At 44.4% G+C, this 25,967-nt stretch overlaps 1 protein-coding gene across 3 annotated transcripts; it reads left to right on the top strand.

The window, feature by feature from the left end:
* Positions 1 to 272: 272 nt before the first annotated feature.
* On the top strand, positions 273 to 20,813 carry fbxo42.S (F-box protein 42 S homeolog). 3 transcript variants are annotated; one of them, XM_018228299.2, is made up of 10 exons: positions 273 to 529; positions 4,044 to 4,309; positions 9,316 to 9,432; positions 9,774 to 9,908; positions 11,345 to 11,498; positions 13,937 to 14,047; positions 14,845 to 14,941; positions 15,273 to 15,329; positions 15,433 to 15,549; positions 19,628 to 20,813. In XM_018228299.2, exons 1-10 carry the CDS (start codon positions 288 to 290, stop codon positions 20,666 to 20,668), a joined length of 2,337 nt encoding a protein of 778 aa, XP_018083788.1. In that variant the 5' UTR covers positions 273 to 287; the 3' UTR covers positions 20,669 to 20,813. The 3 variants fall into 3 exon arrangements, with proteins under 3 accessions (XP_018083788.1, XP_018083789.1, XP_041427724.1); XM_018228300.2 differs by having other exon boundaries at positions 449 to 536; positions 4,049 to 4,309; XM_041571790.1 differs by having other exon boundaries at positions 469 to 532; positions 4,049 to 4,309.
* Positions 20,814 to 25,967: the final 5,154 nt, after the last annotated feature.

Below are 25,967 nucleotides of genomic sequence, written 5' to 3'. Positions count from 1 at the left end.
AAAGAAAATCAAATCTATAAAGAGATGAGGAAATGTCAGAGGAAATCCAGCGCAGGCCAAAGAATGAATTGCTCACTACTAACAACATGAGGGCTTCTGGGTAGGAAACAAACAGCTGATTTGATTGGCAGAAATCCGAATTAAACCAATAGGCGCAGTAGAAGACTAGTCACTGAGCGCACGCTGAGAAGCGGTGTGAGCTGTCTCTTTAAAGGCCTCAGTCTCCACCCACTTATTGTTTCTGCTGCGAAGCTGTCTTAGCCAATAGCAGCGCTGCCACACGCAACATGGCGGAAACGTCTGTCTCAGCGCGTCCAATTGGTTTATTTGTGACAACGCGCCTTCCGCGCGCTCCCCTCCCGCTGGCGATTGACTTGTACGTGCGCGTGACAGAGCTTGGTGCGTGTGCGCTCCCGCGTTGTCTGGTGACTCTGGTCCTCTTTTCCCATCTAGCGCTGCAGGGAAGATGGCGGCTCCGTGACTGGGAAGATACCGGGAGGGACCGGGCCCGGCCTGAGGCGCAGAGAGAGAGGCAGGTGAGACCGCAGGGCCCGAGGGCTGGAGGCGAGAGCGGCTGTATGAGGGGAAGTGACGCTGTGAGCTGATATGAGACTCTTATGGGCTGGGGATGGGGGAGGGATAAGACTGTGGCAGGTGGGGGACTGGGGGTACAGGGCACAACTGGGGTGATACTGGCTCACTAAGTGTCACCCAGGAACTGGCACAGGGGGGAGACCGGCAGGTGCAGCTCATAGGCCATTGGCTCCATTTACTGTGCCCCCCTCCCCATTTAATCCTAATGGTTGTGCCCTAGGCCCCCCTGTTAGGAGACTTGGCCCAATATTCTGCCCCAGTGGTTCCTCCACTGTTTTATCTTCCTGTCCCTCTGTCTGTCTGACCCCTCTGTCTGTCTGACCCCTCTGTCTGTCTGACCCCTCTGTCTGTCTGACCCCTCTGTACCAACTGGAATGAGACTGGCACGCTTGTTCCTCTCATTTACACACACAGTGGGCACAATTGGGGGGATGATCAGTTTGTTGGGGTGCTCAGGGTCCCATTCAGATACTGGTGTAACCTGTGCACTTTAATATGTTCTATCAGAGACTGTCAGCTCTCCAGTCCATAATGAACACTGCTGCGAGGCTCATACACCTCAGCAACCGCTCCTCCTCTGCCTCGCCATTCTGTCAATCCCTGCACTGGCTTCCGTTACCTTTCAGAATCAAATTCAAATTAATGACCCTGACAGTCAAAGCACTTCATAACTCTGCTCCACCCTACATCTCTGAACTCATCTCTATATACTCACCCACTCGCTTACTACTCTCCTCTACTGACCTGCTACTCAACTCTTCTCTCATTACCTCCTCACATGCTCACATTCAAGACTTTGCAAGGGCTGCACCCCTCCTCTGGAACGCTCTCCCACGATCTGTCCGACTTTCTCCCAACCTTTCTGCTTCCAAAAAATCTCTGAAAACGCACTTCTTTCGAGAAGCCTCCCCTCACTCTGCTTAACTACCAAACGCAACACCACATACAATACCACATTTCTCACCCACTTAATTCCATCTTGCCCACTCCCACACCTTGTGTATTACTCCCTTCCCTTTAGACTGTAAGCTCCTATGCATAGGGCCTTCCTCACCTCTTTGTACCTGTATTGATTGTGATGTATGTAACTCCATATGTTCTATGTATATAATTCATGTGATTTAGTTGTATAATCACAGTTACTTTACAGTGCTACACAATATGTTGGCGCTATATAAATACATGTTAATAATCAAATGATGTTAAAAATATTTGTTTTGTATGCGCTTCCGTTTACAAATAAAATACACCAACTTTTGCGTCCCCCAAATGTCTCAAAAGTCCCTGTGTTGTACAGAGATCCGGAGCGAACGGATCTGTCCGAATATTGCGTTCACAATCCCTGCAGTCAGAGATCGTTTCTTATCTTAAAGACACAAGAGACAAAGGCAGACAAATGTGGAATATCGTAAATGCCGGTATCAGGGCCCTGGGACTTTTGAGACATTTGGGGGACGCAAAAGTTGGTGTATTTTATTTGTAAACGGAAGCGCATACAAAACAAATATTTTTAACATCATTTGATTATTAACATGTATTTATATAGCGCCAACATATTGCGTAGCGCTGTAAAGTAAATGTGATTATACAACTAAATGACATGAATTACATGCATAGAACATATGAAGTTACATACATCACAATCAATACAGGTACAAAAGGTGATGAAGGCCCTATGCAGAAAGAGCTTACACTCTAAAGGGAAGGGAGTAATACACAAGGTGTGGGAGTGGGCAAGATTGAATTAAGTGGGTGAGAAATGTGGTACTGTATGTGGTGTTGCGCAACCAGTATGTTATTTTTGCGCAAGACATATACTGTTATATACTAATAATCAGATAATATCTACTCTGAGCTACTGGCACCTGCTGATATTTGTCTGTCTGCTTGTGGGCTGAACCCCATCCTCCTCATCTACTAAATACTGGTCTGTCACTAGTGGGACTGAGTATCACAGGCAGGTTAAACCATCATAACCAAGTCACATGCATTGTTTTAGCTGTGGGGCCCCATGTCTGGGAGCAGATCTGGAAGAGAATTCCTTTCTCCTATCTCCTCTGCTCCTTTCCCCATGCCCCTGTATCACTTGTGCTCTCATGTAGGTAAGTGCCCGGGTGCAGGCGGCACAATAAACAGGCAGGTGTGAAGCACATACACAATATTGATTGTGAATATTCAACGTCTCCTTCCCTGACTTGAAGGGCTTTTTTAAAGGAGAAGGAAAAGCTAAAACTATCAGAAAGGTCTATATAAATACACCAGTAACCCCTCAAAGTAATGCTGCTCTGAGACCTCTGTCAAACAGCACATTTCTTTCCTTCTATTGTGTACTCATGGGCTTCTGTATCAGACTAACTGTTTTCAGCTTAAACCTCCAGGGCTAGGGCTTGAGCATGCTCAGTTTGCTCCTCTCTCTCTCCCTGCTGTAATCTGAGCCCAGAGCTATGAGTGAGCAGGAAGTGATGTCACATGAAGCTAATATGGCAGCTGCTATCATAAACAAACAGAGAGCTTCTAGAGTTGTTGACTCGGATAGGGTAAAGAATTTTACAGAATAAATATAGTGCTATAGCTTGTACTATTGTGCCTAATCTATTGGCAATTAAATGCTTCGGTAGCTTTCCTTCTACTTAAAGAATGGGAGTAACATGCACAGCTCTTGTTTCTTCACAATGCCCCTGAGAGATAATGGCCTGTCTGCCTGTGTCTGCCTGTGTCTCAGACTTACAGATAAGGAACAGTTCCTGCCATTATGGTTATGGCTACATACAGGAGATCAATCTTAAAATAAATTCTGGAGAACCACAGCAAATTCAGTGTGTTTATTTTTTTGGTTACATAACCTTCCAGTTCCTTTTCCTCAGTATGAGGTGGGCTGAACAGTGTTCCAATGTTCCAAATATGTAGGGCAACAAATAACTGTTTACCCTTAAAGGGGTTGTTCACCTTTAAATGAACTGTTAGTATAATATAGAGAGGGATATTCTGAGACACTTTGCAGTTGGTTGTGGTTTTTCAGTTATTTAGCTTTTTATTCAGCAGTTCTTCAGTTTGTAATTTCAGTCATCTGGTTCCTAGGATTGAAATTCCCCTAGCAACCATGCATTGATTTGAATAAGACACTGGAATATGAATAGGAGAGGCCTGAATAGAAAGATGAGGCATAAAAAGTAACAATACATTTGTAGCCTTACAGAGTGTTTGTTTTTTAGATGGGGTCAGTGACCCTCATTTAAAAGCTGGTAAGAGTCAGAAGAAGGCAAATAATCCAGAAACAATAAACAATAAATAATGAAGACCAATTGAAATGTTTCCTTGAATTGGTCATTCTGTAACATACTAAAAGTTAACTTGAAGGTGAACCATTCCTTTAATATCAAATGTGATCGGGTTTGATCCTACTTTACCCTTTAATTTCTACTCTATTGTAAAATGAGCATTTTCTCTGTGGCAGGGAGTGTGTGCGAGGCCATGGCCGTCTCTTGTGGAAGTGAAGACGATGGATTCATGGCCATTGACTCAGAAGAAGTAGAAGGAAGGATGGAACAGGGGGAAGAGCTGCCCCCACAAGGGGAGACAATACAGAGTGAGCACAGCCGGGTGATGGTAGAGATGCCGGAGGAGGTGCTGGAGTATATACTGTCCTTCCTCTCTCCCTACCAGGAGCATAAGAGCGCCGCCCTAGTGTGCAAGCAGTGGTACCGCCTCATAAAGGGTAAGTTCTTCCTCCTCTGCTGCAAACAGACTCTATTACTTGTACAACTGTCAGTCCCTAAATGCCAGGGACACTTTTGTGTCTTATAATGGGGCTGCTGTGTAAGGTAGACTTCTATAGCATTTTTTATTGGGATTGCACTTCATTACTGCGCAATATAGTGGCGCTCTAAAAAAACATGTTAATAATAATAATAGTTCTAGTATGACACCGAAGTAAATAAAACTGTATAATGTATAAAGAGGTGCTTATTTTGTCCCCCTTACACTACAGTAATCAGAGTCTGCTGTGACGGTGTATTTCTCCCATTTCAGCAACTTTTTTCTAATGTTGGTTCCGTACATGACCACAATGAATTTTAAAGGAACAGTTCAGTGTAAAAATAAAAACTGGGTAAATAAATAGTCTGTGCAAAATAAAATTGTTTCTAATATAGTTAGTTAGCCAAAAATGTAATGTATAAAGGCTGGAGTGACTGGGTGTGTAATATAACAGCTACAACACTACTTCCTGCTTTTCAGCTCTCTTGCTTTACACTGACTGGTTACCCTGGTTACCAGGCAGTAACCAATCAGAAACTTGAGTGGGGGTCACATGGGTCATATCTGTTGCTTTTGAATCTGAGCTGAATACTGAGGATCAATTACAAACTCACTGAACAGAAATGTCCCATGTGGCCCCCCTTATAGTCACTGACTAACTCAGAGTTAGAGAGCTGAAAAGCAGGCTGTTTTATTAGACATCTGTTCACTCCAGCTTTTATATATTACATTTTTGGCTAACTTACTATATTAGAAACATTTTTTATTTTGCACAGTCTATTTATTTACCCAGTTTTTATTTTCACACTGAACTGTTCCTTTAAATGAAACAACTCAGATGCAGTTGAACTGCAGACTTTAATTCAGGCGGTGGAACAAAAAGATTGCAGATCTGTCCCAATATTTATGGAGGAACTGTGTGTGCATGCCAGTACTCTATGCTTGACACGTGACAAGTCCTGTTTTTTGTGCTGCTGCTGATGATACTAAAGGACTGGTTTACGAACTATCGCTAACAGCCGTGCCTCTCATAAAAGTAATTGAAAATGTAATATTTAAAAATTCTATTTTAATTGAAAACATTTTTGTCCAAATTGTTAATCCTGGGATTGCTTCAATGAATTGACAGTTTGCTGTCCTGCTGAGCAGCGCCACCCCCATGATACACCTCCCCTGATTTATACACACCGCAGTTTCTCCCAGCGCAGGGTCACAGTACATTGGATTTCATGTGGTACAAATGGGATGAGTCCATTACGTTGCTTTTTCGCTTGGCTGCCATACTGTGTGACAGGCAACTCTGTGGTGCTGCAGGTTTGCCAGCAGAACAGCATTGGGAGGGGACTGATGGTCTGTAACACACTGAAGTGCCGAGCAGCTGTTAGTTGTACGTACCATGCAGTGTGTTATTGTGGGTCACTAGAAGGGACACTGCTCCCATTATACACAGTGAGAAGTGGGGGCAGTGCTCCTCAGGTCACAAGGGGGGCACAGAGCCGTCTCTTGTAACTTTTAAAGCAGGGGTCCCCAACCTTTTTTACCCGTGAGCCACATTCAACTGTAAAAAGAGTCAGGGAGCAACACAAGCATGAAAAAGTCCCTTGGGTGCCAAATAAGGGCTGTGATTGGTTATTTGCCAGTCCCTATGTGGACTGGCAGTCTACAGAAGGCTCTACTTGGCACTATACTTAGTTTTTATGCAATCAAGCCTGGAATGTAAAAATAAGCACCTGCTTATAGGCCCACTGGGAGCAACATCCAAGGGGTTGGAGAGCAACATGTTACTCACGAGCTACTGGTTGGGGATCACTGATTTAAAGCAACAGTTAGGTGTAAAATTAAAATAAATAGTCTGTGCAAAATAAAAAAATTATCTAATATAGTTGGGCAAAAATGTAATATATAAAGGCTGGAGTGAGTGGATGTGTAACATAATAGCCAGAACACTACTTCCTGCTTTTCAGCTCTCTAACTCTGAGTTAGTCAGTGACTATAAGGGGGGCCACATGGGACATAACTGTTCAGTGAGTTTGTAATTGATCCTCAGTATTCAGCTCAGATTCAAAAGCAACAGTTATGTTCCCCCTCTCTCAAGTCTCTGATTGGTTACAGCCTGGTAACCAATCAGTGGAAAGCAAGAGAGCTGAAAAGCAGGAAGTAGTGTTCTGGCTATTATGTTACACATCACTCCAGCCTTTATACATTACATTTCTAACTATATCAGATACATTTTTATTAAGCACAGACTATCTATTTACCCAGTTTTTATTTTTACACTGAACTGTTCCTTTAAGTGCTGAATTATTGTTTTGTAAGCCGGAGATTCAGCCTTCTGTACTGCTATGGCCCCTCCTGTAGTTGGGTGAAAAGGGTAACTGGGGGGTTCAGCATTGCCCCTGTTAGATCATGTGATTCTGCTCCTGGGGTCATGTACATAAATTGAATTAGTTGGCTGTGCAGTATGGGCTCCCCTTGCTATGTGTGCAGGCTGGGCTCCAGTTCAGCTTCAAGGCCTTATATGGAGGCTAGAGAGTCCGCTCCATATCTGTGAGTGCGGGAGATAAGGAAAGCATTGCTAAAGCTCTGCTAAATCTCATGGATTCAGACTGCTGCCCAGTGTGGGAAACACGGAAACAGCGCAGGCCCCAACCCTCCTAATAAATAGCAAATAATTGGAATACTTTCTCTTCCTGCCAGCGACTGACAGTTGCCCTTTAGATTCACTTTGAATGTTCTAGATGGACAAACGTGAGCACCCTTGCACTTGGCCATCATTTATATTTTTGTCTTGTTGCAAAAGCCACAAAGCATCACTGGTATTTACTACATTATTAGGCCTTCCCATGTAAAGGGGAAATTCACCTTCCAAAAACTTTTTTTTTTTCCAATTCCGAGCTTTGTTTCCAACTTCTTGTGTGCCCCAGGATCATTTCAGGAAGGAGGGGGTTACTGACCATTTAAGCCAGGGGATCCCAAAAGTTAAATTGGGATCCACCAGTGATCATTAGATCTCAAGAGACTGTCCACAAAAAGCTTGTCTAAATCACCCTCCTGTTTCTTGCTTTTCATTCACATATTTATTATTTTAAGGTGACATAAACAATAGTTTGCTAAATATAACAATATATATATTTCTCATAAATCAGTATTTAAGTAATATTTTCCATGGAACAGAAAGATAACTTTTATGGATGTAGAGCATAACGGGACAACTTCACTAAAAGTAGACCTTGCTGTAATAAAATAGGGGCCCTCCTGATTTAAACTGTAACAATCTGATCTATTACTTGATACACTTCTTGATTGGGTCTCTGAGCTCTCTATGAGCACCATTAGTTGTTACACTAGTTGGGGAGTCATGTATCACATTGAAAGGAGAGCGGCTGCTCCAGTTCTGCAGACCTACCCCATCCACTGAACTGTATCTGTGCCAGACTATCCCAACTGTCACCTTCCCCCCCCCCGGGCATGATTATATGAAGGGGTGTCACTTAACCCACGGAAACCTTTAAGGTGCCACTGGGGGAGGTCACTGACATTCTACATTAGGTGAGATGTAAACAGAAATGTTACCTAATAAATCTAATTCTGTCCCTTCATTCCTCATTCTCACTTTATAGTTCTGTGTAACTGTCATTGTGTCTGTCCCTTTCTCTTCTCTGCACTGCTGCTTCTGACTCCTGATACAACTTCCCAATATCCATTCTTCCTCATTCTCACTGGGTTTATAGTTCTGTGTAACTGTCATTGTGTCTGTCCCTTTCTCTTCTCTGCACTGCTGCCTCTGACTCCTGATACAACTTCCCAATATCCATTCATTCCTCATTCTCACTGGGTTTATAGTTCTGTGTAACTGTCATTGTGTCTGTCCCTTTCTCTTCTCTGCACTGCTGCCTCTGACTCCTGATACAACTTCCCAATATCCATTCATTCCTCATTCTCACTGGGTTTATAGTTCTGTGTAACTGTCATTGTGTCTGTCCCTTTCTCTGCACTGCTGCTTCTGACTCCTGATACAACTTCCCAATATCCATTCATTCCTCATTCTCACTGGGTTTATAGTTCTGTGTAACTGTCATTGTGTCTGTCCCTTTCTCTGCACTGCTGCTTCTGACTCCTGATACAACTTCCCAATATCTATTCATTCCTCATTCTCACTGGGTTTATAGTTCTGTGTAACTGTCATTGTGTCTGTCCCTTTCTCTGCACTGCTGCTTCTGACTCCTGATACAACTTCCCAATATCCATTCATTCCTCATTCTCACTGGGTTTATAGTTCTGTGTAACTGTCATTATGTCTGTCCCTTTCTCTGCACTGCTGCTTCTGACTCCTGATACAACTTCCCAATATCCATTCATTCCTCATTCTCACTGGGTTTATAGTTCTGTGTAACTGTCATTGTGTCTGTCCCTTTCTCTTCTCTGCACTGCTGCTTCTGACTCCTGATACAACTTCCCAATATCCATTCATTCCTCATTCTCACTGGGTTTATAGTTCTGTGTAACTGTCATTGTGTCTGTCCCTTTCTCTGCACTGCTGCTTCTGACTCCTGATACAACTTCCCAATATCCATTCATTCCTCATTCTCACTGGGTTTATAGTTCTGTGTAACTGTCATTGTGTCTGTCTCTTTCTCTTCTCTGCACTGCTGCTTCTGACTCCTGATACAACTTCCCAATATCCATTCATTCCTCATTCTCACTGGGTTTATAGTTCTGTGTAACTGTCATTGTGTCTGACCCTGTCTCTCTGGCTTTTTATATTCTGTGCACTGCTGGATCTGACTTTTAACAATGTATCAGAAGCAAGCTAATTAACAGACCTCTAAAGAAGCAATTAAGACTTTTGGTACATGATTTCAAGATGAATGAAAGAATCCTGGGAAGCTGCTCGGAATGACATTAACCTCTCTGTAATAAAATCCTTTCTGTGCTGATGACTCTTTCTTTCTTTCCTTCTCTCAGGGGTTGCCCACCAGTGTTACCATGGCTTTATCAAAGCAGTGCAAGAAGGAAACATCCAATGGGAAAGTCGCACCTACCCGTACCCAGGGACGCCAATCACTCAACGCTTCTCCCACAGTAGGTACCTTGGGCTCACGGGTATAATGCCCTTGGGATTCTCACAGATTTTGCTCCCCTCCTGTAGGGGGCACCTATAACTGTCTTTATTTTCAGAGCTGAGTGTATGTGCATAGCAGACTGCTGCCTCGGCAAATAATATACAGTATTGGGAGCCTTTCTCCATGAAGTCACTCTAATTCAAATTCATTTACTAACACATATTTGTCTTTAAACATTTTTACTCATTATCCGTGTATGATGGACCTACTGTAAGTTAATATATGTATGTGGATATAGAGGAGAGTCTCAAGCTTTGCATCACTGCCTGAACCCCTTCCTCATTGTGCCCCCCTATCCAGGTGCCTGTTATTATGACGCTAACCAATCCATGTATGTGTTTGGGGGCTGCACTCAGAGTAGCTGCAATGCTGCATTCAATGACCTGTGGAGGCTGGATCTGAACAGCAAAGAGTGGATCCGACCCTTGGCTTCTGGTGAGTGGATCTGATGGTACAGGGTGGGGGTGTGCTGGAACATTGGGTGCTGATCCTGCCAGTTCACCTGCATGGTATTTACTGTACCTCTAATTCTCATACAGGAGGGGGCTGGCCACTTATTGCTTAGAGTAGAGCTGGACCTCTGGTGCCCTACCCAGGCACGGATATTTTGGGGGGAGACGTGGCTTTTTTTTTTTTTTTTTTATCTTAATGCTGCTCTGTCATCTTGTCTATGCCCCATAATGTGCCCTCTTCTGAGCAGTCGCTTAGGGATATTTAGTTGAATGATGGAGTTGGGTGGCTCCATAGGCTGCGTATGCATTCCATGATGTTGGCCTGTAAATTGCCAGACTTTCCAATGATCCAAGCAGATCTTAAATCAAATGTGTATCCTTATTTAATGGGCTTTTCATTGGTCCTTTGCACCTTCTGATTTCTCATTTTAGGAGAATTCAACCCTAAAAAAAAACCCATACCCCCCTAACCTACATAGACCCCCCTTCCTCCCCCCCCAGCCTAGCTGCTACCCCGGGAAAATGCCCCTGTCTTTACTTACCCCTCCATGCAGATTCTGTCCAGTGGAGTTCACGGGCGCCATCTTCTTCTCTTAGGAATGAGATTGGTTCATGTGCCGAAACTCATGAAACTTGCTGAAGTGATGGTCTCATTCTGAAGAGGAGTAGATGGCGCCTGTGAATGCCACTGGACAGAATCTGTTTTTTAACTTTAGGGTTTTAGCCCATGGATCTCCTTCCTCACTTCCTCACTTCAGAGTCCGCAGAGGCTGTGTCTCTTTGCATGACTGCTGCTGCCTGCAATGCTATCAGTGTAGGTGTACAGGGCTATATGGAATGAATGGTCTGGCTGCTACTCTAGGTGAGTCAGTGATAAGTCACCCTGCCTTCTCCTTCCAGGGCTGTTCAGCTTCCTCTTCTGCAATGTTCATTCTGTGTGTTTTGGGGGTTCAGGGTCTCTGTCCTTCCTCCTTATGCTATTTGATTAGCAGTTACCCCGTCTGCAGCTCTTCACTCTGTTACAGGAGATTCATTTCTCTTACCCCGGCAGCAAGTGGGGCAAATGGCCCCCATCTTAAAGCCATGAATACTTACGTTTAATAGCTTCATGGTACATATACCATCAATCTGAATACATAACATATGTAAAGGATAGTGTTTGTCTGTATCTGCTCCATTTATACTCTGATGGGAAAAGTCACGGGGAGGTACAGGACTGTCATTACTTATATATTCTGATGGGCAAGTACTGGGGTAACTACTGGCATTACAGGTACTTGTATATTATCTGGGAGAGTCATGGGGTAAGAACATGGGGTAAGTACTGGCATTACAGGTACATGTATATTGTGCTGGGCAGAGTCATGGGGTAGGTACATTAGTGGTATTACTAGTAAATGTCATACTATGATGTTGCAGGTTCCTATCCCTCCCCCAAGGCTGGAGCCACACTAGTTGTGTTCAAGGAGCTGCTGGTTCTGTTCGGAGGCTGGACCAGACCCAGTCCGTATCCATTACACCAACCTGAGCGATTTTTTGATGAAATACACACTTATTCACCTTCCAAAAACTGGTAAGTGGGAAACTAAGGAGCAAAGAGCCCCGTGTGTTTTCGTGCTTTCATGGGCTCTGCAAGGAGCAGGTGTATTTGGGGGTTTAAGTAGAACCTACAGGATCTCGTAGTATTAGGGGTTGTATTTTCCCAGACGATTAAATGCCAAGGCATTCCATATCACTCAGCTTAAAGGAACAGTAACATCAAAAAATTAAAGTGTTTTAAAGTAATAAAAATATAATGCAGTGTCTCCCTGCACTGGTAAAACTGGTGTGTTTGCTTCAGAAACACTACTATAGTTTATATAAACAAGCTGCTGTGTAGCCATGGGGACAGCCATTCAAGCACACGATACACAGTATATAACAGATAAGTACTACTATAGTTTATATAAACAAGCTGCTGTGTAGCCATGGGGGCAGCCATTCAAGCACAGGATACACAGTAGATAACAGATAAGTACTACTATAGTTTATATAACCAAGCTGCTGTGTAGCCATGGGGACAGCCATTCAAGCACAGGATACACAGTAGATAACAGATAAGTACTACTATAGTTTATATAACCAAGCTGCTGTGTAGCCATGGGGACAGCCATTCAAGCACAGGATACACAGTAGATAACAGATAAGTACTACTATAGTTTATGTAAACAAGCTGCTGTGTAGCCATGGGGGCAGATATTCAAGCACAGGATACACAGTAGATAACAGATAAGTACTACTATAGTTTATGTAACCAAGCTGCTGTGTAGCCATGGGGACAGCCATTCAAGCACAGGATACACAGTATATAACAGATAAGTACTACTATAGTTTATATAAACAAGCTGCTGTGTAGCCATGGGGGCAGCCATTCAAGCACAGGATACACAGTAGATAACAGATAAGTACTACTATAGTTTATATAACCAAGCTGCTGTGTAGCCATGGGGACAGCCATTCAAGCACAGGATACACAGTAGATAACAGATAAGTACTACTATAGTTTATATAACCAAGCTGCTGTGTAGCCATGGGGACAGCCATTCAAGCACAGGATACACAGTAGATAACAGATAAGTACTACTATAGTTTATATAAACAAGCTGCTGTGTAGCCATGGGGGCAGCCATTCAAGCACAGGATACACAGTAGATAACAGATAAGTACTACTATAGTTTATATAACCAAGCTGCTGTGTAGCCATGGGGACAGCCATTCAAGCACAGGATACACAGTAGATAACAGATAAGTACTACTATAGTTTATATAACCAAGCTGCTGTGTAGCCATGGGGACAGCCATTCAAGCACAGGATACACAGTAGATAACAGATAAGTACTACTATAGTTTATATAACCAAGCTGCTGTGTAGCCATGGGGACAGCCATTCAAGCACAGGATACACAGTAGATAACAGATAAGTACTACTATAGTTTATATAAACAAGCTGCTGTGTAGCCATGGGGCAGCCATTCAAGCACAGGATACACAGTAGATAACAGATAAGTACTACTACTATAGTTTATATAAAGAAGCTGCTGTGTAGCCATGGGGGCAGCCATTCAAGCACAGGATACACAGTAGATAACAGATAAGTACTACTATAGTTTATATAAACAAGCTGCTGTGTAGCCATGGGGCAGCCATTCAAGCACAGGTTACACAGTAGATAACAGATAAGTACTACTATAGTTTATATAAACAAGCTGCTGTGTAGCCATGGGGCAGCCATTCAAAGCAGAAAAGGCTCAGGTTACACAGCAGATAAGCTCTGTAGAACATAATGGTATTATCTGTTATCCATTATTTAACCTGTGCCATATAGCCTTTTTTCAATTTCCGCCACAGCTTGTTTATATAAACTGTAGTAGTGATTCTGAAGCAAACACACCAGTTTTACCAGTGCAGCACAACACTACATGATATTTTTATCACTTTAAAACACTTTAATTTTTTGGTGTTACTGTTCCTTTAAGTGAAGAAGCAAGTTGAATGAGGAAACATTAGTTGGCTAAGGAGGTCCTGTTTGTTTCCACTTATCCCTGTTCTGTATGTCATGGGCCGGATACACGGAACCTACAGACATTACAGACCATGTGACCTGCTCGTAAGATACAAAATGTTCATAGAATAATACTTGGTTTTCCCCCTTTAGCTTTACAGTTGTGTTTGTCACTTCCCCTTTATTATCCTGTATTTCCTATGTTTTTTTCATTCATTCCCTTGTTTCCTTCCCCCTCTTTTTATTTCACTTTTTTGTTTTCATTTTTCCCTTTTCTGAGCCATTTTTAACCTTTGTTTTCTTCTAAGCCTTTTCACTTTTTCATCTTTCTCCTCCTGTACTTCCCCTTGGCCTATTTTTGATTCTGCCTATGAGATCCCTTCTGGTGTGACTGCGGGTGCCACAGATTATGGGCATGTGGGTCGGCTGGGGGGCAAGTAAGAAGTATTAGTTATTCTTTTGCTTTACAGGTGGAACTGTATTGTGACAACTCATGGGCCCCCACCTATGGCCGGTCACTCCTCCTGTGTCATCGGAGAGAAAATGATCGTCTTTGGGGGCTCCTTGGGTTCTCGCCAAATGTGAGTAAATTAACTTTTTCCTTCAGATCTTCTACTAACCAGTAGTCAGCATTTTACCCACAGCAACCAGTCAGCACTTAGCTTAACTCTACCAACCAGTCAGCTTAACTCTACCCACAGCAACCAGTCAGCTTAACTCTACCCACAGCAACCAGTCAGCTTAACTCTACCCACAGCAACCAGTCAGCTTAACTCTACCCACCGCAAGCAGTCAGCTTAACTCTACCCACAACAACCAGACAGCTTAACTCTACCCACAGCAACCAGTCAACTTAACTCTACCCACAGCAACCAGTCAGCTTAACTCTACCCACAGCAACCAGTCAGCAGTCAACTTAACTCTACCCACAGCAACCAGTCAGCATTTTGCTAACAACCATTTGGTAAATAATTAAAGCCTCCGGTTAGCAAGGAGTGTTACACTGAACCAGTTGTCCTTGAATGTCATTTAAATGTTGAAGTCAGAAACAGTAGTGGGTTTAGATGTTTTTTTCTGGGTAGATTGAGGGCGCTAGTAATGCCAAGCAAGTATTTCACATTAGTCACTAAAGGGCACTATTTAAATGAGTTTAAATGTTCTTGTTGCTGCTATAAATTATTTAGTTGCACTTTTTTTTGTGCTTAATGACATAAGTATCCTTGTGCCAATAGCTTCACATAAGCACCTTGTCATTGCCCTTATAGTATCCGGGTTGTAGCAAATACTGAGCCTTTATTCCTCAGTCTCAAACCCTCACTAGCAGAGATTTTGGTGATTTCTTACTGTACCCATTTACTTATGTGTTTCACCCAACCAGGAGCAATGATGTTTGGGTGCTGGACCTGGAGCACTGGTCATGGTGTAAGCCCACTATTACTGGGACCTGCCCTCATCCTCGCGGGGGACAATCTCAGGTGAGGTGCCAGACACAGTATGAACAGAAACATAATGAAAGAATACCTTACTATACCAGTGAATGGTTTTGGGGTGTAATTGGAGAGAGTTTGGTGACAGAATGTATTTCCATACCAATACTTTGTGTATGAAGGAAGCTGTGGCAGCATATTGAGCCCATGCTGGGAGTGCTGCTATCAGTTTGGGATGAAACGTGGGCTCACTAACCCTCCACAACAGCGATATCCAGTGTGTCCTAGTTATGTAACATAAGGGAATCCAATGTCCCTGAGCTACAAGCAGATTCACTGAATAACCAACCTCTTCTGTCTCTGTGACTCCCTCCTGCAGATTGTGATTGATAGTGAGACCATCCTTATCCTGGGGGGCTGCGGAGGTCCAAATGCTGTAAGTATTTAGGGCTCCTTTGTCCTTTACACTTGAATACTGAGCCTTTAATTCTGCTACTGTCTGTGCTGTGCCACTAATGCCTCTGTCTGTGTCTGTGCAGCTGTTTAAGGACGCATGGCTACTACATATGCATGAGAGCCCTTGGACCTGGCAGCAGCTCAAGGTGGAGAACGAGGAGCATGGTGCCCCAGAACTGTGGTGCCACCCTGCCTGCAGGGTAAGTTAAGCTTAGTGACGGGGGGCACTGTATTGCTCTTGGTTATATAGAAACATTCCACAATTCCTGTCAGGAGAAACAATATGGCAGATCCTATCCATATGTATCAATACAAATATACAGAGAAGGCATGTTCTGGGCACACAATAAGCTATACCCTCATACTGTACTGTCTAAGGGAATCAATATGGCACCTCCTCCTCCTCCCATATGTATAAATACAAATATACAGAGAAGGAATGTTCTGGGCGCACAATAAGCTATACCCTCATATTGTACTGTCTGAGGGAATCAATATGGCACCTCCCTCCTCCCATATGTATAAATACAAATATACAGAGAAGGAATGTTCTGGGCACACAATAAGCTATACCGTATATACTCGAGTATAAGCCGACCCGAGTATAAGCCGAGGTACCTAAATTTACCTACAAAAACTGGGAAAACTTATTGACTCGAGTATAAGCCTAGGGGGAGAAATGCAGCAGCTACTGGTAAGTTTCCCAAATTTTCCTAAATAACAGATAGCTAGAATCGCAGCTGCCATAGAGCAGGACAGGACTGCAGCTTACAACAGGGATCAGATAGGATCTGTGCAGCCACTGGGACAGAATGTTCTGTTATACAGATAGCTAGAATCTCAGCTGCCATAAAGCAGGGCAGGACTGCTGCTTACAATGGGGATCAGATAGGATCTGTGCAGCCACTGGGACAGAATGCTCTGTTATACAGATAGCTAGAATCTCAGCTGCCATAAAGCAGGACAGGACTGCTGCTTACAATGGGGATCAGATAGGATCTGTGCAGCCACTGGGACAGAATGTTCTGTTATACAGATAGCTAGAATCTCAGCTGCCATAAAGCAGGACAGGACTGCTGCTTACAATGGGGATCAGATAGGATCTGTGCAGCCACTGGGACAGAATGTTCTGTTATACAGATAGCTAGAATCTCAGCTGCCATAAAGCAGGGCAGGACTGCTGCTTACAATGGGGATCAGATAGGATCTGTGCAGCCACTGGGACAGAATGCTCTGTTATACAGATAGCTAGAATCTCAGCTGCCATAAAGCAGGACAGGACTGCTGCTTACAATGGGGATCAGATAGGATCTGTGCAGCTACTGGGACAGAATGTTCTGTTATACAGATAGCTAGAATCTCAGCTGCCATAAAGCAGGACAGGACTGCTGCTTACAATGGGGATCAGATAGGATCTGTGCAGCCACTGGGACAGAATGTTCTGTTATACAGATAGCTAGAATCTCAGCTGCCATAAAGCAGGGCAGGACTGCTGCTTACAATGGGGATCAGATAGGATCTGTGCAGCCACTGGGACAGAATGCTCTGTTATACAGATAGCTAGAATCTCAGCTGCCATAAAGCAGGACAGGACTGCTGCTTACAATGGGGATCAGATAGGATCTGTGCAGCTACTGGGACAGAATGTTCTGTTATACAGATAGCTAGAATCTCAGCTGCCATAAAGCAGGACAGGACTGCTGCTTACAATGGGGATCAGATAGGATCTGTGCAGCCACTGGGACAGAATGTTCTGTTATACAGATAGCTAGAATCTCAGCTGCCATAAAGCAGGACAGGACTGCTGCTTACAATGGGGATCAGATAGGATCTGTGCAGCCACTGGGACAGAATGCTCTGTTATACAGATAGCTAGAATCTCAGCTGCCATAAAGCAGGACAGGACTGCTGCTTACAATGGGGATCAGATAGGATCTGTGCAGCCACTGGGACAGAATGTTCTGTTATACAGATAGCTAGAATCTCAGCTGCCATAAAGCAGGACAGGACTGCTGCTTACAATGGGGATCAGATAGGATCTGTGCAGCCACTGGGACAGAATGCTCTGTTATACAGATAGCTAGAATCTCAGCCATAAAGCAGGACAGTACTGCTGCTTACAATGGGGATCAGATAGAATCTGTGCAGCCACTGGGACAGAATGTTCTGTTATACAGATAGCTAGAATCTCAGCTGCCATAAAGCAGGGCAGGACTGCTGCTTACAATGGGGATCAGATAGGATCTGTGCAGCCACTGGGACAGAATGCTCTGTTATACAGATAGCTAGAATCTCAGCTGCCATAAAGCAGGACAGGACTGCTGCTTACAATGGGGATCAGATAGGATCTGTGCAGCTACTGGGACAGAATGTTCTGTTATACAGATAGCTAGAATCTCAGCTGCCATAAAGCAGGACAGGACTGCTGCTTACAATGGGGATCAGATAGGATCTGTGCAGCCACTGGGACAGAATGTTCTGTTATACAGATAGCTAGAATCTCAGCTGCCATAAAGCAGGACAGGACTGCTGCTTACAATGGGGATCAGATAGGATCTGTGCAGCCACTGGGACAGAATGTTCTGTTATACAGATAGCTAGAATCTCAGCTGCCATAAAGCAGGACAGGACTGCTGCTTACAATGGGGATCAGATAGGATCTGTGCAGCCACTGGGACAGAATGTTCTGTTATACAGATAGCTAGAATCTCAGCTGCCATAAAGCAGGACAGGACTGCTGCTTACAATGGGGATCAGATAGGATCTGTGCAGCCACTGGGACAGAATGTTCTGTTATACAGATAGCTAAGGGGGGGAAGTGCAGGCAATCATTTCAGCAGATGTGCTCTGCTGTACTATGACTTATGTGAGATGGGAAAATAATGCAGCCAGGGATCAGTGCTGCAGGATGGCAGAGCAGAGTGGTGGGAGTTGTAGTTCACATCATAGACCAGGCACTCCACTCATCTCTCAAGCATTCGCTACCTCACATTCACTGTTAGTGCAAGTTGCTATCCCTGTACTTTCTCTGATGCGACAGGGAGTTCACCACATGGATACTGGCAGAGCGGTGAGAGAGAGCAGGAAGGGCCCTGCCAGCTCCGGAATACGTTTGATTTACAACAGCAGCCGCCCTTATTGCTGACAGGTCAGCTAGTGAGAGAGGAGGAAAGCTTCCTCCCCTGCACATAAATGCGATTGCCCGTGGCGTGCAAATTAGACTCCGACCTGCTTGTTTGGTGACCTTTATAAACCCCTCACAGTTTTTAAATACCTTGGCTAGATTATTTCAGGCACAGGATAGAATTTTAAAATTATCATATAGTGGAACCTACTTTTTCGTTTTCCCAGGGACCGCAAAAAATCCAGGAAGGAAATCACATCCAGGAGAACAAACTATATGGTTATGTAAAAGGGGGGGCTTCTCTTATTTACATCAGAGTTCTCTTGGTTTCCTGCTTACTTCTGCCCATTTGTTTTAGCGATCACTTGTCTGCTGCTTGTACTGACTCGAGTATAAGCCGAGGTAACGTTTTTCAGCACATTTTGGGTGCTGAAAAACTCGGCTTATACTCAAGTATATACGGTACCCTCATACTGTACTGTCTAAGGGAATCAATATGGCACCTCCTCCTCCCATATGTATAAATACAAATATACAGAGAAGGAATGTTCTGGGCACACAATAAGCTATACCCTCATACTGTACTGTCTAAGGGAATCAATATGGCACCTCCTCCTCCCATATGTATAAATACAAATATACAGAGAAGGAATGTTCTGGGCACACAATAAGCTATACCCTCATACTATACTGTCTAAGGAAATCAATATGGCACCTCCCTCCTCCCATATGTATAAATACAAATATACAGAGAAGGAATGTTCTGGGCACACAATAAGCTATACCCTCATACTGTACTGTCTAAGGAAATCAATATGGCACCTCCCTCCTCCCATATGTATAAATACAAATATACAGAGAAGGAATGTTCTGGGCACACAATAAGCTATACCCTCATACTATACTGTCTAAGGAAATCAATATGGCACCTCCCTCCTCCCATATGTATAAATACAAATATACAGAGAAGGAATGTTCTGGGCACACAATAAGCTATACCCTCATACTGTACTGTCTAAGGGAATCAATATGGCTCCTCCCATATGTATAAATACAAATATACAGAGAAGGAATGTTCTGGGCCCATGGAGAGGTTTGTGAGCCACATGATGCCTATAATTATAATTATATATATATATGTCTACTCTCTGCAGGTGGGACAGTGTGTGGTTGTGTTCAGCCAAGCTCCCAGTGGCCGTGCTCCTCTCAGCCCGAGTCTGAACTCTCGTCCTTCTCCAATCAGCGCTACTCCCCCTGCCTTGGCTCCTGATAGCAGAGAATTTCGCTCCCACTCCCCAGTCCGGGCCCCAGATGAGGCCCCCTGTGTAAATGGCCGCTGGGGGACACTGCGCCCCCGGGCTCAGAGACAGAATACAGGTGGATCCAGGGAGGGCAGTCTCTCTCCTGCCCGGGGGGATGGCCTGTCTCCTGTACTTAATGGGGGTGGTGTGTCTCCGGGTGCAGCACTGGACAGTCCCCTCCAGGTCGTTTCCCCTCCAGCCACTGAGGTGTGTGAGGCACGAGGGGCCAGTAAGAGCTCCCTCCCTGAGCAGAAAGACTTGTGCCTGGGAGCCTCGGACTACGAGTGGGAAAGGAAACGTATGGACTCTGAGCTGGACTCTGCAGGTAGGACCCATTCGGAGCAAACCAACGGCCTCCACAGCCCCCCGCACATCACTACTACACTCTCTGGTGCTGTTTCACCCGGAGCACTACGGAGGGGACTGGAAGCTGTCAGAGCCATGGCTACCTCCTCCCCCTCTTCATCACAAAGTGGCACTTCCCCTCTGAGCCCCCCTGCCCTCTCCTCCCCCGTCTCCCCCAGTAGCGGAGCGGAATCTGCACCCCGACCAGTTCAGGCACAGAATGAAGGACATTCCCTGCCCCCCATAGCCCGCCGTTTAGGGCATCACCCGCCTCAGTCGCTGAATGTGGGCAAGCCGCTGTATCAGAGCATGAACTGCAAGCCCATGCAAATGTACGCCTTGGACATTAAGGGGGCCCAGGAGCGGGGCCGAGTAAAGTGGAAAGTCTTTAGCAGCAGCTCTGTGGTTGGACCCCCCGAAACCAGTCTGCACACGGTGGTACAGGGGCGCGGGGAGCTGATCATTTTTGGTGGGCTCATGGACAAGAAACAGAACGTCAAATATTACCCCAAAACCAACGCCTTGTATTTTGTACGGGCCAAGAGATAATGTCATGGAATGGCTAACCAACCAGACTCTTCATTTTCCCAGCCCCGCCCGCTTATTTGCTTTATACTCTTTTACACTACTTGTTCCCTTGTGTTTTTAGCTCTCGATATGATGACACGAGCCAATAAAGAAAATAACAGCTGTACTTAATAGGCCAGGATCTGTCCTCCACTCTTCCACTAGTCCCTTGGATGTTGATCTCAGTGGCCTCAAAGCCGATGCTTATCTTTAAAATTCCAGACTTGGAGATTTGGTTGCATTAAAACCAGGAGTACTGCCAAATAGACCCCCTATAGCCTGTCAGTCGATATAGGGGCTACCCAATAGCAGATTACAGCCCTTAAGTGGGATCCTTAGGGACTTATTTTTATGCTTGTGTTGCTCCCCAACTCTTTTTACATTTGGATGTGGCTAATGGGTAAAAAAGATTTGGGGCTCCCGACATATTGTATTGTCTGTACTCTCTTTATGTTCATTGGTCATGGTTTTCACTGAGCTCCCTCAGCCTTGTATTTTCTCCTGCTGCAAACATCTCACTCCTGCTGTGAGCCCCAGACTGATTAGGATTGGATAGCAAAGGCTAGAATGTAATGTATGTAAACTATACCCCCCCAAACAATGTAGGTCTCTATAAAAAGATATTGCATAAAAGATGCTGCAGTATTTCTGGTCAGGTGATCTCTTCCTGTTACAGTTGGAGCTGCAGTATTTCTGGTCAGGTGATCTCTTCCTGTTACAGTTAGAGCTGCAGTATTTCTGGTCAGGTGATCTCTTCCTGTTACAGTTAGAGCTGCAGTATTTCTGGTCAGGTGATCTCTTCCTGTTACAGTTAGAGCTGCAGTATTTCTGGTCAGGTGATCTGTTCCTGTTACAGTTAGAGCTGCAGTATTTCTGGTCAGGTGATCTCTGAGACAGCACACAGACCATCACAAAATGGGGGTTCAAGGCAAGAGATGTAAAAGGGCAAGATTTACTGAAATATATAGACCAGTTTGGTAAGATTCTTTTATATGCCTCTTAATATGATACAAAATATCTGTTGCTTAAGTGTTCATTTTGGTGGTATAGTTTTCCTTTGACTGCCTGACAGCAGGGTTCAGTTGCTTGCAGCAGGGACAGACTGGCTGTGCAAGGGGTGAGTTCTGATTCGCTACTGTGGATACCCCTAAATCCTTTGTGTTGCATTTGCTCTTTCATAGGCCGTGAGCCAACCAGAAATGTAGAATGTTTGTCGTTATTGTACAGATCCCTATGGCATGCGACCCTCCGTGGCAGGTAAAGGGTTAAACCTGTGGTCTCTGGTAAGTTCATATTTATTCTTATTTGCAAATGTGCTTTAACTTGTGCACTGCCAACCTCTGCCCAATGCACTTCATGGTGGGACGTGACCTGCACCTCTGCCAGTGATGATGTGTGGGTGAAGCTGCTGTTACAGGGCCACACTTGCTTGGGCAACATCACTCATTCTGGTATACTGATATACTGGCTATTAATGGTCATGATGGGAAATGTCAGTCAGCTGAAGGAAGAGGAGTCGCAGCAGCTGTGATCACTTGTGCAGTTAGGATCATAAGAAGCAAGGATTATATGAATGAAAGGAGAAACTTACCGCTTTCCACCGTGGGTTCCGGGTGCTCATGCCCCAGACCTTCAGCAAAGGGGAACAACACACAGAAAACTTGAGTAGTGGGCAGGCACCATTCCGGACCACCAAAATCAGACAGTCAATGGAATCCAGGAGCCAAAGTATTTTAAGTAGTAGAAAAAGGCCTTTATTTTACATTATGTATAAAAAATAAAAGCCTGGTTATGATTAATTGTCCGTGAGGGACTTGAAACACGTCGGGCTTTTATTTTTTATACATAATGTAAAATAAAGGCCTTTTTCTACTACTTAAAATACTTTGGCTCCTGGATTCCATTGACTGACTGATTTTGGTGGTCCCGAGTGGTGCCTGCCCACTACTCAAGTTTTCTGTGCCCCTACAGTAACCCTTTATAACCCAGGCTAAAGCTCATATCTGACTAACGTCCCCTTTATAGGACATAACATGTTTATAAAATAATGGCAAATCTGGCTACTGGTTTCTACCCTGGCCACGCCCCTCTAATCAAGGATTGGTTTATTCTGCAGGGGAACCCCATAAACATTCTCTGGAAATTCCTAGGGTCCCATAAAGAAAAACAGCCGTAATGTGGGCGGCACACAATTCTGCCCCAATATTATTAAATGACAATAATTTAATACGAGTGTACCGCTCCCTTATGGTAGATTATCAATACAAAACCCAATTTGAGTGGCCAGAGACAACTGGACACCTTTAATTACAGATCCCCAGTCAATGTTTTTATTGTTTAGAAGTTAAACAAGCAGGAATTTCAGCAGAAAGGTTGAACTTGATGGACGTGTGTCTTTTTCCAACCTGACTTACTCACATCAATACAACTTGTAGCAAAAATGCCTAATAGGAAAATGAAGAGTAAATATGACGGGTGAAGCCAATCAGATTGTTCAACAGATTAAAATAAGTCAATTAAAATCCTATAACCAAGCGACCAAACTAACAAACCGCCAAACAGCGCTCAGCGAATGTTAAAATTGTACCAACATAAAGCCAGGGCTGTAAACAAAGAAAATATATAAACATTTCCATTGAACCAGCAAAGATTTGCTTAGAAATGTAACAAGCCCAACGTGTGAGTATTGAGCCGCTCTGTATTCTTCTCTAATGATAATTATGGCTCATTATGATACAGAATTACCCCTCTCACACTCACCATCCAGTCTGATCCCCACTCACACTCCAGTCACACTCACCATCCAGTCTGATCCCCACTCACACTCCAGTCACACTCACCATCCAGTCTGATCCCCACTCACACTCCAGTCACACTCACCATCCAGTCTGATCCCCACTCACACTCCAGTCACACTCACCATCCAGTCTGATCCCCACTCACACTCCAGTCACACTCACCATCCAGTCTGATCCCCACTCACACTCCAGTCACACTCACCATCCAGTCTGATCCCCACTCACACTCCAGTCACACTCACCATCCAGTCCTAGCAGTACTCACCACCTAGTCTGATCCCCACTCACCATTCAGTCCCATCCACACTCACCACCCAGAATGAGCTGCACTCACACTCACCTAGTGACACACAGAGAAGGGGAGATGTAGGTGCAGATAGAAGGATTTATTGCAGGATAAAGCAGAATAATCAGAATAACAGACACAGTAACATGAGAGAATGATATCAGGACTTGCATGTTCATCTAGAGTCCATTAGCGTTACTGTCCCTTTAATATGTGCCCTCTCAGTGGTGCCAGTCTGACCCAGGTCCCTCCATGTCCCAGGCAGGGCGGGTCACTGAGCAGAACAGGACGGAGCTGGGAGGGATTGCTGGCTTAGTGGGTGCAGGGAATCTCCTCTGATTGCAGCTGTGGGATTAGTATCATGGCAGGATCAGCAGAAGGGGGATCTCCAGCTGGGAATCAAGCAGCTCTCGGGGGTCTCTCAGCCAGGCCTGGAGTAAGTGCCGAGAGTAGGAGACCAGAGTAGGTGCTGAGAGTAGGAGCAGGACACTGGTTACATAAAGTCTTTAGTACGAGTGATGGGTCTCAGAGAACTCAGTGTATCATTCCAGCCAAGAGGAACATAATTTGGGACTTTATCTCCTGCCACCGTGACCATTCGCTTCCCCTTGTAATTGGCATGTTCATACAGGATCCAGGCTCCTCTTTGTGTCTTGTGAGAGGAAACTTTATCATTGAAGTCAAGGAGAAAATCGACTGCTTTATCCACAGGAACGGATCTTCCCTCATAGTTGACATGTTCATAGAGATCGATCCTGGGAGCACAGAAGCCACCGGGAACCACTCGTACTGAGCCGATAAAGCCAGAAAACCCTGGGATGAAGTTGTAGGTTCCCTCTTCATAGAAGGCAAATTCTCCTTCATATTGTCTGTCAATAAACACAACCCAAGGGTCCCCACAAATTCTAAGGGACTGGGCCTTTCTCCAGAATCCAACACTGCACAAGTCTGGGGTATCTGCAGTCAAAGAGACGGCGCATCCCTGTAGGTTTGGGAACTGGAACAGCTCAATACAGTTCATGTTGTGCTGGTGTGGGAGATTTGTGGCTCAGTGTAAGGTCAGGAGATAAATATATGTCTGTGTCTCTGGGCTTTAATTTATAGGAGGGCCCCTCCCCATCAGAGGCTGGACTCTATGTAATGCCCATTGCAGCAACATTTCTACTATGGTCTCATATCTCTGCTATTGGCCAATGTTACTTCTGCACAGAAATGTACATCCATTCTGCACGTGCTCATGCATTCGGGTAACGGCCCCATCCTCAGATGTAAAGGGCTTGTTGAGTTAAATGTTAGTAGGATGTAGAACAGGGGCCCCAACCTTTTTTTGCCCTTGAGCCACATTCAAATGGAAAAAAAAGGCTGGAGAGCAACTCATGCACGAAAAATGTTCCTATAGATGCCAATTACGGACTGTGATTGACTACTGTCCCTTTGTGGACTAGTAGCCTACACCAGGCTCTGCTTGGCTGTACCCCTGTTTTTTATGCACCAGAACTTGCCTCCAAGCCTGAAATTCAAAAATAATCACCTGCTTTGAGGCTACTGGGAGCAACATCCAAGGGGTTGGAGAGCAACATGTTGTCCATGAGCCGTTGGTTGGGGATCACTGGTGTAGAGAGGGATATTCTGAGACTATTTGCAATTGGTTTTCATTTTTTCTTATTTGTGGTTTTTGTTATTTAGCTTTTTATTTAGCAGCTCTCCAGTCTGTAATGTCATCTGGTTGCTAGGGTTCAAATTGCCATAGCAACCATGCACTGATTTGATTTAGAGACTGGAATATGAATAGGAGAGGCCTGAAAAGAAAGATGAGGGACAATAAGTAGCAATAACAATACATCTATAGTCTTACAGAGTATTTGCTTTTTAGATGGAGTCAGTGACCCCTATTTTAAAGAAAGAGGCAAAAAATCTCCCAGATTTCCCATCTAAAGGCCTTCAGTTTTTCATAGATGACCCAAATCTATTATTGCACCCCCCCCCCATCATCATTTCAATTACTTCAAATTAATAATAATGGGCCTCTGACTGGACAAATACCCCTCAACTCTAGACTGGACCCAGAGGAAACACATAAAGACTGGGGCTCAAGGGGAAGTCCAGTGTTGCTCCTGCCTCAACCTCAAAATCTTTATCTCACCAACTATTTCTCAATGGGAAGCTTTTTGTCCCATCACACGAAATTCCATTCAAT

This window comes from Xenopus laevis, chromosome 7S (assembly GCF_017654675.1).
Source record: "Xenopus laevis strain J_2021 chromosome 7S, Xenopus_laevis_v10.1, whole genome shotgun sequence".
NCBI classification, from domain to species: Eukaryota; Metazoa; Chordata; class Amphibia; order Anura; family Pipidae; genus Xenopus; species Xenopus laevis.
The sequence above is the reverse complement of the archived record's forward strand: the minus strand, read 5'-3'. Positions and strand labels throughout refer to the sequence as shown.